This window comes from Mustela nigripes, chromosome 4, assembly GCF_022355385.1.
Source record: "Mustela nigripes isolate SB6536 chromosome 4, MUSNIG.SB6536, whole genome shotgun sequence".
NCBI lineage: Eukaryota > Metazoa > Chordata > Mammalia > Carnivora > Mustelidae > Mustela > Mustela nigripes.
Window position 1 is genome coordinate 150,502,005 of NC_081560.1, and position 12,418 is coordinate 150,514,422.

The following is a 12,418-nucleotide window of genomic DNA, read 5'->3' on the forward strand; positions in this document are numbered from 1 at the left end:
GGGAGAATACGGGCTTTGGGGTCCGGGACCAGGGTCGTCTTGGAGTCTGCGAGAGTAGAGCTAAGAGGATGGGACTGTGGGGTTCAGCGTTTGGAGAACAGGGGAGCAGGACTATGACTATGATGAACCCGGCCTGGTGTCCAAGGGTGAATGGCCCTAAAGCCATGGGGTCTTGAGGGTGCGGTCGGAAGCGGGAAACTTATGAAGGGCGGGTCCAGGATGATAAAGGACGTTGGGCGGGGCCGTGAGGAAGTGGGTCGCAGGAGGACCCTTGGCCCTCGGTGAGGGGTGTGGCGCTCTACCACGGGGACCGAAGGGGCGGGGCAATGAGGAAGTGGACTTGGGGCCTCAGTCGGGGGCTCAGGGCTGTGGGGAGCCGAGCCTATAAGATTGGGGTTGGGAGGCAAGTCGAGAAGATGGGTGTCTTGGGTAATTCGCAGGGCAGGCGCGTATAACAGGGGATCGTGATGGGGGCGGGGCCGAAGAGACGGGACAGTGGAGACCTGCCCTGAGGTCGGGAAGGAGGACTGGGGGCTCGTGGACAGAGGGGTAGGGCTCCAGCGACTGTGGGCGCCGGACTGCTCGGCGGCCGTGGGGGCGGGGCAGGCCGGGTCCCGGGGGTGGGGCCGCGGGCAGGGGGCGGGGCCCGGACGCCGACGCGGGCTGTGGAGCGCGGGGGCTGGCCCAGGTGAGCGGGGCCACCGCCCCCTGCGCCCCTCCTTCTCCAGCCCCCCAGTCACCCCTGGGCGCCACCCGGGCGCTGGCTCCGCGGGCCAGGCGGACGGCGGCGGGTGGCGTCTTTGGCCCGGGCCGGGTCGGGCTCCGGCTCCATCTTGGGCAGCTGCGCCGGGCACCTGTGGCGGCCGCAGGAGCAGCGCTTCCGCCGGCCTGCGCGGCCCCGGGCGGGCGAGAGGGTGAGAGGCCGGCTGTGGGCGTGCGGGTGGTAGGGGGAAGGGTGGTGGGATGGGCAGCGCGTTCCCTTCCTGCACCCCAGAACCCCACTCCTCACCTCTTCGTGCGCTCGACCCTCCGCATCACAGCCCCAGCCTGGTGCTCAGCGCCCCCATGGCTGCATCCCTCCTCCCATCTCTCCTCTCATTGCCTATCCCATCCCCTCTTTCGCGTCTCCTCTGCCCATCCTCCCATGTCCAGCACTCTGCCTAGGACCCCGACTTCTTCTGCCTCCATCTCCGCTACTATCGCTGTCCCCTCCCATTCCTCCTCCCTTTTCCATCCCTACCCCTCCCTCCACCCTTCCGCGAGGCCTCCAGCCCCAAACCTCCTTTCCCTCGCGTTCCTTCTGCCCTCCATCCATACCCCTTGCCTCACAGCCTCATCCTCCCTCAGTCACTGCTTTTGCTTCTGGGAAGATCTGTAGCCTAGTTTGGGGGATTGTATCCAGGACCTTCTCCCTGGGTCCGGTGGGCTTTGTGAGGAGGGGCCGGGAAGGGGCCCCTGCTCTGGGGGAGAGAGTATGGTGTGGTGTGTTCAGGCCTCTAGCCCCAGAGCCAGAGGCGGCCTGTACATTTGGTGTGCAGAGAGCAGCTGTGGAGATGCTGTTTCCTGCAGGCTCCCACAGTAGATGGGCCTGTGCGTCCGCTTCTCATGCGGCCACGGGTGGGGCTCAGGCCCATGCTGGTGCATGGGTGCCTGCGGGCATGGGTGCCCGGAAGCATGCAGGGAGGGATACACTAGCTACCCTGGCTACCTCTGGTTTGGGGCACCTGGGCCTTTAGGTTGACCTCCTCCACCCCAGGTGCCTCCTGGGAAGTATGGGCATATTGTCCTCAGGGGAGGAAGCTCTGGGGCGTTTGGGGGCCTGGGCCTCTCTGATGAGCAGTGCTGGGTCCTTTGGGCTTTTGCTCACAGTTATCCTCGAACCCTTTAGCGGCACAGCATGTGACCTGAGCATTTTGTACTTAAGGCCCCCTCATCCTGTGATGGGCAGATTTTGTCCCCTTCAAACAATCCCTCTCGGTAGCTCAGGAATGCTCCTTGCTGCTTTGCCCAACTTTGGCCTTGAGTGGTCCTGTCAGACCCTCTTTTGCTGCTGGGATGGATCAGACCACTATCTGATTGCTACACCCCCACTATCCAACCAAGGGTTCCCGTGCCGTGTATCCCTACCAGGTCCCTGAGGGGTAAGGTCCATATTTTAACATTGGAGCAGTTTCCCCTGCTGACCACATGAGTTTGCTTTTCCTGTTTTGGTTTTGCTGGAAGCAGAAGTCATCATCCAACTGCTTATCTCTTGACAAGAGGAGATGTGTGTGGATGACACAGGGTGGTCTGAACCAGGCCTGTTTGAAGTGGCTTTTGTGCGCCCTGCCCCGGCCGCACTCCCAAAGGCCTGAACTCTCTGCTGGGTGGTATGGCAGGAGCTAGAATCTCTGACCAAGTCAACCTAGCAGTTTCGTTTATTGTTTTGTTTCGGGTTTTTGTTGTTGTTGTTGTTGTTGTTTTTTGGTTGGGCCAGTTTGGGAGGTTTTCCAGGACTGGGAGGCTTTACTCAAAATAATGCTGGCTGATTGCCGCGTGAGGCCAGTTGTTCTTCCATTTACTGAGCAGCAGAACTGAGGCAGTAGGAGATCCTATATAGGCCACAAGACATGGCCATCTTGCAACTTTAGCATCAAACGGGGCAAGAGAGAGGACAGTAAGGTGTCATCCAAAGAACACTAGCGGTCTTGGATAGCTCGGTGTGCCTGTCATTTATTTTGTGCTAAAACATCTTTCTCGGATCTGTTTGGGGGTGAAACCAGAGCCTTCTCCATGGTTTTTAAGGCAAGTTTGCATGCCATTCAGGCCAGACTCCAGACTTGGGTGTGCACCTACATACATGTATGTACAAGCATGGGTGCGTATCCTTCCAGCTTAAGTTTTAAAATAGATTGGGAAGCTTAGTGCAGTGACGGAGACACTGGGGACCCTGGTGGTGACTAGGTCCTAGGATGAGATGAGGACAGGAAGGACTGGGAAGCGAGAGGAAGCTCACCTACAGGTGTCTCGAAAAGGTCCCTTTGCCCCCAGTCCTAGTCCCTGTGATACCTTGAGCACAGGTCGCTCCTGATAGGAGGAGGAAAGAAGAGATTATTACTAGCAGCCGCTATTCCGTCTGTGCACCGTCATGTTAGTAGACTTCACAGCAACCTTGCAGCTGCATTTGCTTCTGTTTTGCAGACTGGGCAAACTGGGGCTCAGGGAGCGTAGGTATCTGCCTGGGGCAGGTGCACGGGAAGGGGAGGAATCAGGCTTAGAAGCAGACCCCTTGCCTCGCTTGCTCACCCATGGCTCCAAAGCTCATTTGGTCAGCTCCTTTTGCTCCCTGGGAGGCCCCTCTTCTTGGCGATGAGGGTGTGGGAAGCCTCCTTTCACTGGGATAATCTGGGTGACTTCCCTCACAGCATTTTCCTCCTTCGAGGCCAAGAAGACCAGGCTGTGGGAGAAATACCCCATTGGGGTTCAGCTGTGGGCTCTCTGAAATTTCTCAACTGCTCCTGGCCTCTATTTTGTCAGCTGCCACTCGTGGAGGTGAGGTGAAGAAGGGAAATGACAGATAGCCACCCGCCCAGGGTCTCTGTGGTCACTGCTTTCTCTGGGGGAATGCCTCGTCCTGGTGAGGCAGCCATCTGGTGAGGGGGACACAGTGGGAACCTTGTCACTGGTGGCTTCTGAGTAGCTCCCAGAGGAGTCTGAGTGTATCCGCAACCTCAGCCCCCCTGTTTCCTCAGAGTGGGGCCAGGGCCTGACCTTGCTCTCTCTGGCCCTGCTTCCCAGGAGGGTTTCAGGTCGGTGGGTTTCAGAGGCTGTGTTGGGTGCTGGTCTTTCAGCCAAGTCAGGGCAAATGCAAAGTTGGGGGATGGCGGTAGTCGGGGAATGTTAGTCTCCAGGACTCAGACGCTCCTGGATTTGATTCCTGGCTTAGCTGCTCGCCAGCTGTGTGCCTACTGGCAAGTTGGGACACCTCTCTGAGCTCTGGCCTCCTCATCTGCAGAATGGGGTGGATTGTGTACCTTACGAGGCTGCTGTGACAATTACAGTGAAGTGAGCCAGTGTGCAGATAGGGTGTGATTTGTGCCTGGCACGGGGCATCGGGGGGGGGGGGGGTGGTTTGACAGCCCTGTGAGCTGTTCTTTAACGTCCTCATAACTGTGACTGTTACTGGCTTTGTTGCCCTTCTCTGTATGTACGTCCATCTTGGAGCTCCTGGAGGGCAGGGCCTGGGTTCTTGTCCTCCCTTGGCTGCTTATCCTTTTCTTGACGCCTGGGACCAGTGTGGCTTCGGCCGCGAGGAGCAGCCAGGTGGGGACACACCTGTGTAGGCTGGAGCTAGAGCCCATGGGTCCCAGAGGGGAGTCATTAAGCACAGGTGGCCATTTACACTTTAAATGGCTTACTGGGACATGAAATCAGGAAGCCAGTTTGTCAGTCACAAAGGCCACAGGTCAAGGGCTTAGGAGCCACATGTGGCTGGTGCCCATCTATAGGGCAGTGCAGAGTAGAATCTTTCCCACCATCACAAAGCTGGGCTGAACTGGACTCCAAAGCAAGCCTTGAGCTCTCAGGGGACTACAGTTCCAGAAGCATCCTCACTGTGGAAGAGCCGGCAGCCGTCTCCTGAGTGTTGGGGCAGAAGAAGTTGGTAATTATACAGAAACTGAGTTCCTGAGAGTCCTTCCCACGTTCTCTTTCTGGTGGCCTTGCTCACCTGGCCAAGGCGGTTGGTGTCTTGGTAGTTCTTATCAGGCCAGGGGTGGAAGGGCAGGACTGGGATTGCCTCTCTTCCCCTGCCCTGTTTCTCCAGCTGGTCCTGCCTGGCAGGGAGTCCTGGGGGAAGGGTCCTCACTGACAGCTTTGGCTGGGGCCAGGCCGGCCCACATGCCCTGACCTCTCCTCCTTATCCCCTCTGGGGCCCTGCCCAGCCTCCTCCCCTCCCCTCGTGTGCCTCCTGCCTTGTGCTCTCCCCCGGCCCCTTCTCCTTCTCTCTGGGCCCCACTTACACAGCTGGGCTCCCGGGAGGCCTTCTCTGATCCATCATGCGAAGTGAGCTCTCCTGGAAATGCTCTCTCGGACCCCATATTCGGCACTCAGCCCTCTCCCCTGTGGCTTCACTCTCTTGTTCTCTGAGGCAGACACATAACAGCCGGGCTGAGTGCCAGCCAGTGTCACGTCTGTTGTGGGTGCTGGGTAGACTGAGGGGCACGGGCCGCCAGGGCTGCTCCAACAGCTTTGGGTTGGTGGGAGGCCCACGGTTGCTTAGGTCGCTCCATCCAGGCCAGCCAGTGCTCAGCCAGAGATGGAGCCAGCCCAGCCTGGGCACGCTTCTCCAGGAGGAGGTGCTGAGGCTGAAGGGGCCAGGCTCTAGGCTGCGGAGGAGGCTGTGAGCACATCCAGAGGGGTCTGTGTGACGGGAGGAAGGGACAGGAATGGCAGGTGGGGAGGGAGGCGAGGAGAGTGCAGGCACATGTGGCAAGAGGGAATTTAAATTTTATGGAGGGCCTGTCTGCCTGGTGAGGTTAGGTCCCGTTCCTGGAGGTGCGGCCGGATCCAAGCTGGTTCCTCGTCTCCCAACTCCAGAGCCTGGCAGGCGGTAGGTGCTTGGAGACGGCTGTGGAACAAGTGAACATGTAAAGGGCTGGCTCGTGGGGCCTCTCCCTCCCCCTGGAGCCTGAGCTGGGAGTCAGGAAACCCGTTTCCCCTTCACAGCTGCCAAGACTGAGTCCAAGAGACAGGACAGCTCAACCAGGCTAGGCCCGAGAGGGTGGGAAAGGGAGCAGGGGCGGGGGAGAACCCAAGGTCCTTCATGAGCCCTATGTTCATTGTTTTTCATCTCACAGCCCTCCTTGGAGCCCCAGCTCTGTCCCAGGGAGGCCCCACTCCAGAGCAAGATGGATACGGACAGTTTTAGGAGGAACCAGGCTAGTATTTGCCAGTCAAGCTTTACTGGTTATTAAAATACTGCAATGCTCTTGGGCTGGTTGACTAAGAGCTGTTGTCCCAAAGCCCCCGCCCCCAGTGCTGCAGTCCCCACCCCAGGGACCCAGCAGACATGGCTTTTCCCCTGGATTCCCGTCTTGCCAGGTAAGGCAGCAGTAAAGACTTAGCAGCTGGTGTGGGTGGTCTCTGGGACCTTGTGCTAGGGCTGGTTCTAATCGCTTGGTACTGTTATCAGAGATTTGCAGGGACATCTTCCAGTGTAATGTGTGCTGATCTTGATTTTAAGTGTCTGGTGTCCTCATGGCTCTGGGCCATCAGGCAGCTGGGGCTGCAGCTGTCCTCCCAGCGTGCCTAGCTCTGCGCAAGCCCACGGCAGTGTCCAGCTGAGGTACTGCACACAATTCAGCTCCATTCCCTCCCTCTCTCTCCTGCAGGCCACCATGAGCACCAGCCGCCCCGAGCCAGGTGCCCGGCCATCCTGGAGCCCCCGCCCACAGCCCCTGTCCCGGAGCTCGTCCAGCCTGTTGGGTGAAGGCCAGGGGCAGAGACCAGAGCTCCGCAAGAGTGCCAGCAGCACCGTATGGCAGGCCCAGCCGGGCGAGGCCAGCAGCAGTCCGCAGAGTCCAGAGGAGGAGGAGCAGCACACTGAGAGGAAGGAGCAGGCACAGGCATCCAGCCCCCGGCCCCGGCCCCGTGCTGTGGGCCACTGGCGGAGCAGCACTGTGGGCAATGTGTCTACCGTGGGCGGTGGTGATCTGTGTCGCCTGCGGGCCCCTGGCGCCACTGCCATGCAGAGGAGCCACTCGGACCTGGTCCGTAGCACCCAGACCCGGGGTCCCGGTGCTACCCAGAAGGCCAGCCTCAGTTGCTCGGCCCTTGGCAGCTTGCCTGTCCACAGGGCGCGGCTGCAGCCCAGCCGTACTTCTGGCCAGGGAGGCCAGGCCCTTGCCAGCCTAGAAAGGGACCTGGCTCCAGAGGAAGGGTCTTCGAACTCAGCCTGGACACTGGGAGAGAGTCAGGTGAGGGTAACGCCACCAGACGTGGGAGGGACAGCCCCCGCCAGCAGCAGCCCCCAGGCCGGACCCGAAGCCACTGGGCAGCCGGCAACCGCCTCCTGCCACGCCCTGTCTGCAGCAACGCTACTGTGCGGGATGAGGGAGGTGGGGACCAGTGGCTGCTGCCACGCCCTGCCAGCCCCAGGGATCCTGGCCTTCCCCAAGCTAGTGGCCTCTGTGAGTGAGTCTGGGCTACAAGCACAGCATGGGGTGAACTTCCAGTGTAGGTTGCCTGGGGTGCTCCCTGGGCATTCCCACTGTTGTGCCCATCACCCTTGGGGTCCCACCGGGTCAGCCACGGAGCCTGGTGCCAGGACCAAGGATGTGTGGACCATGACCTCAGCCAGTGACTTGGCCCCTGTGTTGGCATCCTCTCTGTCAGCCCAGGATGCTGGTGTGCAGGCAGCACCCATGGCTGTCTGCAAGGCTGTGGCCACCAGCCCGCCCCTGGAAGGCCCTGCGGCCCTGCACACATTCCCGGAGGTAACCGTGGGGGCCGACCTGGAGGAGGCACCCTCCCCCGTGCGGGATGTGCGATGGGATGCTGAGGGCATGACCTGGGAGGTGTACGGAGCTGCAGTGGACCCCGAGGTGCTGGGCGTGGCCATCCAGAAACATCTGGAGATGCAGTTTGAGCAGCTGCAGCGGGCGCCTACCAGCGAGGACAGCCTGTCAGCGGAGGGCCGCCGGGGGCCGCTGCGAGCCGTCATGCAGTCCCTGCGGCGCCCGAGCTGCTGCGGCTGCTCTGGGGGAGCTCCCGAGTGAGGGGCCATGGCCCTTGGAGCTCTCCTGAGCCCTCCTTAGACTCAGCCTCAGGGCCCGGGCTGCAGGGGGTGCCACGTTTCTCGGTCCTACCGGCGGCTGTGGACGTGTCTCTGCTGTTGGTTGACCGCAGGGCGCAGAACCACAGCCCGGGGGACCACTGCTTCTCACAGCTGGGCTGGTTTTTAAGGGCTTGATCCCCATGAGCCACATCTCTGCACGTCGAGGCTCTGAACCTTGGGACAGACTTTCAGCACCGTGCAGGAGGAGATTCCGATTCTTCTGTAAAAATACTTGATATTCTGTGTAGTCTCTCCTCAGAAGTCTGCTGTGATTTCTCTGAAGGCTTTTGGTGGCTGTATTTTAGAGCTGAGCTATAGTGCTGAGCTATAACACCTTCCTGACATGAAAGTTGGGGGCCCAAGTGATAGGACTGGCTGGGTCTTTAGCGCAGGGCACGGATGTTGAAGACAGCCTGTGTGCCCCCCACTGTGCTTGTCACCTTACCCTGGGGAGCACCCGCCTCTTTGCCCCATTATCTGGATGAAACCATGGACACCTGGCAAGGCTGTACCTGACAGGCCCCGGGCTGGCCTGCTGGAGGGCGTGGGCTAAGGTTCAAAGCCAAGGCTGGCTGAAGGCTGCAGTCTTTTTCCTGCAGCACATGACTGGTTAGTGCAGTACAGTCACGAACCAGAAGAATTTATTGAGTCACTATTCTGTGCGGGGTTCTGTGGGTTTCTTGGGGAATGGGACAGGCTTTCTGCACCCTTGCTGAGCTGACAGTGGGGGAGGTGGCACATCAGGACCAGGGTGCTGAGCGTTACAGAAGGGCCGGGGGTGCTACTAAGAGTCAGCCCCCTTGTTGGTCATCGTGGCAGAAGCCAGTCTCAGGAAGGGGAGAACAGGTGGCTCTTTGTCCCCAAATATTTTGGCAGGGCCTGAAATTGCACCCTTGTCACCTCATTCCGGTGGCTTAATGATTTATTCCCAGCTGGTGCGGTCCTTGGAAGGAGGGAAGGGAGAAATGGGTGGGAAAAGGGAAGGGGCCTGGAGTGGGGTCTTCCACCTCGTGGGAAATGGCCAGAGCTATGAGGCCCTGGGGAGCAGGGAGGCCCATGATGGGCCTGTTCTCTCAGCCGTGCCCATGTGAGTTGACCTGGGCCAGGCAGTGGGGAGCCAGGGATATGGAGTGAGGAAGCCCAGGACACAGGCTTGGTACAGACTGACTTCATTGCCTGAAGATCTCTCAGGTGCTGTGGAGTTTGGGGACGGGCTTGTGTTGTCATCTTGGGCTTAGCATCGAAGAGTAAGTCCACCAACTTACTCTTAAGAGGTTAGGGGGCTGCTCAGGGTCCCCTGCCCTGGGGTGGGGTCAGGGCCCAGATGCTGAGCAGGGTATTGAGGACACAGTGGGGCTGGACAGATGGACTGTGGGGAAGGGCACACCAGGCAGCTGGGACAGTCTGGTCAGAGACCTGGAGGTGCCCGTCCTGCTCATGCTGTGGTGAGCCACGGTAATGTAGCCTCTGTCGGAGTGTTTGTTGGGTTGGGAGGCTGGCGAGGGTGCCCCATGGTGAGGACAGGACGAGGTGGGAGGCAGGGCCCAGGAGATGTGGGTGTACGAGCCAAGGGGGGGGGCCTGTCAAGGGGAGACGGAAGGGGAGCTGGGGTTTGGGTATGCGCCACACACACACACCACACACCCATTCTGCAGTGGCTTCAGGAAGGAGGAGGAGTTCCAGGAGCCTGAGGTTTCCAGTTTGAGCAAAAGGAGGCGAGGCCACCACCTGGGACGAGAGGAGGCAGGTGAAGGGTCACATGTCAGGATATTTGGCTTGGATCAGTGAAACCCTTAAGAGACTTTCTCTGTTATATGCAAATTGGAATGAGTTCATTCTCTGTTGGGCTGATGGGGGCCAACCTGGCCAACCCGTGCCGCTTCTAGTCTGCACCTAGAGTGCCAGGATGTTGGGCTGGGCTGGGCCCTGAGTGGGAAGGGCCAGCCAAACCTTCTACCCAACTCATAACTGAGATAAATGTTTGCAGGGTGGTGTTGGAATCCAGGTGTGTCTGGCCTTGGGACTGTGCATGGCTGGGGACCCCGTCATACCCTCCTGGGTAGGCTTGCCAACCTGGCCATGGCCCCATGGCTCAGACCGCATAGCCCTGGCCAGTGGGTTTACCTAGTGACTACAGCAGAATCCCTGAGTTTGCCCTGGAGAATGAACCCCTCATCCCTGTCCCATTGCTGTGGCCCCTCCCTGGCCAGGCACGACCGGTTGTGGTTTAGGGACTCAAGATATGTCCACCTGCTTAGTTTGCAGATCTCCCCTCAGATTCCAGATTTGTGACCAGAATCTCTGGGTCCCCTTCAGGCCCTGTTGTGGGAGGTGGTGGATTTCATTATTTGTACATTTGTTTTGTTCTGAATTTGAAATAAAGTTTTGGAGGTCAGAGCTTTGCCAGGCAAGGGTCCACAGTCCTGGCTGGTCTGGTTTTTCTCTGGTAGGTTTTGTTCTCGGAGCATCCCCCTGGATCCTGAGCTCCTCCTCCAGGCAGGAATCCCCCTCCTTCTTCTCCAGGGACTCCTCCCTTCTGTCCATTGTTCTCCCCTTCCTGTAAGGGCCCCCCAACAGCTGAAGACTGGTTTCCTGGAGCTTATCACCTCTGGGCGTGGCCAGGACACAGGGCACACATCTCTTGCCAAGCCCCAGGCTGCTTTTACCCTCCCAGGCAATCACTGGCCCACCCCAAGGGAGAAGCCACTGCTGCCAGAGTGTAGTCTCCCCCCACCCCACCCCAAGCTCACGTTGTGTATGGGGGATGCAGATGGTGGAGGAGTGGAGAATGGTGCTGTTCCATGGGGACATCACTGCCAGTATCCTCTGGATTGGGTCTCTGTCCCCAGAAGTGCTGCATTCTTATTTCACGGTGGGGAGGTGGCGAGGCAAGGGGAACTTCCCAGTGAAGATCCTGACAGTTTGGATCTGAAAGTGTTGCGTGGGAGTGGGGTGGGTGGCACTACATCTTAATGGTCTACAGTCTGAGTTTGACTCCTGGGTCTCATCCACAGCTGGGACACCTTGGGCAAATTACTGACCTTGCTGTCTTCAGCTTCCTCATGATGACTTGATGACAGTCATGGCTCCTTCTTAGGCTGGCCCCACGGATCAAATGGAATAACCCACATGAAGCAGGTGGCACCGAGTTGGGGCTCACCCCCGACGCCAGTGTCGTGGGACGCCTCTTCCTTGGGCCTACTTCTGTGGCCAAAGTCAGGGGCTAGCTCTTGCCTAGCCAGCGTGGCTCTGGTCAAGGTCCACCTCCCGTCTCCTTGGCCATTCCTCATTCAGATTCGCCTTCCAGATCCTTCACCCTGTGCTTACATCCTGCTTAGATCATGTGTACTCTGGCCATGGTGTGAAACCGTGGTTTCCAGAACCATGCTGAGGAGACTAGTCTATGGCTGGGCCCCCAGAGAAGCTGGTGCTATGATTCTAGATTACCTGGGGAGTGGGGAGCACAAGGTAGGGAAGGGATAGAAGCCAACAAGGGCGTGATCTCAGGTAGAGTCCTGGCCTTGGCCAGGTCCCGCAGGGGAGTCCTGGGGCACATTTTATCTCAGGTAAGGGCCACTGGGGCCAGGGCTATGCAGGTGAGGCGTAGTTCTGGACACTCCTTTCAGTGGCAGGCAGACCGTGAAGTTCCAGGAGCCCTGGGGCAGGTGTCTGCATGGGGTGTAGGTCCCATCTGAGGGGAGGGGTGCACAGAAACCAGGGACGTCTGCGTCCTGGGGGGACATCCATCCCCAGATGCATTCAAGCCCTGAGCAGCCCCTCACCCAGTAGATGCGTGTGGAGTCTGAGGCCTGCGGAATGCCCAGACCTTGTCTCCGGGAGCTGCTCTGAAGCAATTATCTCATTTATGTTCATGCTGAGTGACCTTGGTTACTCAAGTGCAGAGCTTGCATTTGCCCTCACTAAATTCTGTCTCGGTCATCATTCTAGCCTGACCCAGTTTTGTCATCAGAAGCTATGACTAGTCCTTTATCAGTTTCCATCCAACCTGTCAGGCAGAGCAGGGACACATGGAGCCCAGGGCCTGTCACCAAGTCATCCTAGAGTTCAGCACCGGTCCCCGGGTGCCTATGAATCAATAGTCATCATGGGCAAATTCATTTAAGGTGAATTTGTGCAAATCTGCATCTTCAACATGGGTAGCACTCTTCCGACTGAAGTTCTGGTCCAGGGACCCTCACATCCAAACAAGGACGGAGGGGAGGGGCTTAACTCAAGTCCTTCCTCTTGGCATGGCTGTTTCTAGTTCTGGTAACAGATCGATGCTTCCCTTTTAAAGATCCTATTTCTGTTTAACAAGCTGTTCTAGAAGTTTGAGATCTACAGCAAGCTAAGATTCAGACTACCTTGTAACCCCTTAGGAGATTGGAAACTGGCCCACTCTGCATCGGCAGGATTCCCCTTTATATTCCTCTGGGCACAAGGGGACTCACTAGTGCACTTCCTTGGAGGTAAAGTGAGGGGAGAGCATGGCACTCATCACAGCTGGCCTCTAGCACCTTCCTTCCTCATTGGGCCTTTCCCTGGGGCTGCTCACCATATTTTGCTCAGTCTTTCTGAAGCTGCGTGGGGGTCTCCCTGATG

At 58.7% G+C, this 12,418-nt stretch overlaps 1 protein-coding gene across 2 annotated transcripts; it reads left to right on the forward strand.

The window, feature by feature from the left end:
* Window positions 1–641: 641 nt before the first annotated feature.
* GPRIN2 (G protein regulated inducer of neurite outgrowth 2) lies at window positions 642–10,193 on the forward strand. Of its 2 annotated transcripts, XM_059395867.1 has the most exons (3): window positions 642–914; window positions 3,405–3,531; window positions 6,372–10,193. In XM_059395867.1, exon 3 carries the CDS (start codon window positions 6,378–6,380, stop codon window positions 7,755–7,757), a length of 1,380 nt encoding a protein of 459 aa, XP_059251850.1. In that variant the 5' UTR covers window positions 642–914; window positions 3,405–3,531; window positions 6,372–6,377; the 3' UTR covers window positions 7,758–10,193. The 2 variants fall into 2 exon arrangements, with proteins under 2 accessions (XP_059251850.1, XP_059251851.1); XM_059395868.1 differs by lacking the exon at window positions 3,405–3,531 and having other exon boundaries at window positions 722–914.
* The last annotated feature ends 2,225 nt before the right edge of the window (window positions 10,194–12,418 follow it).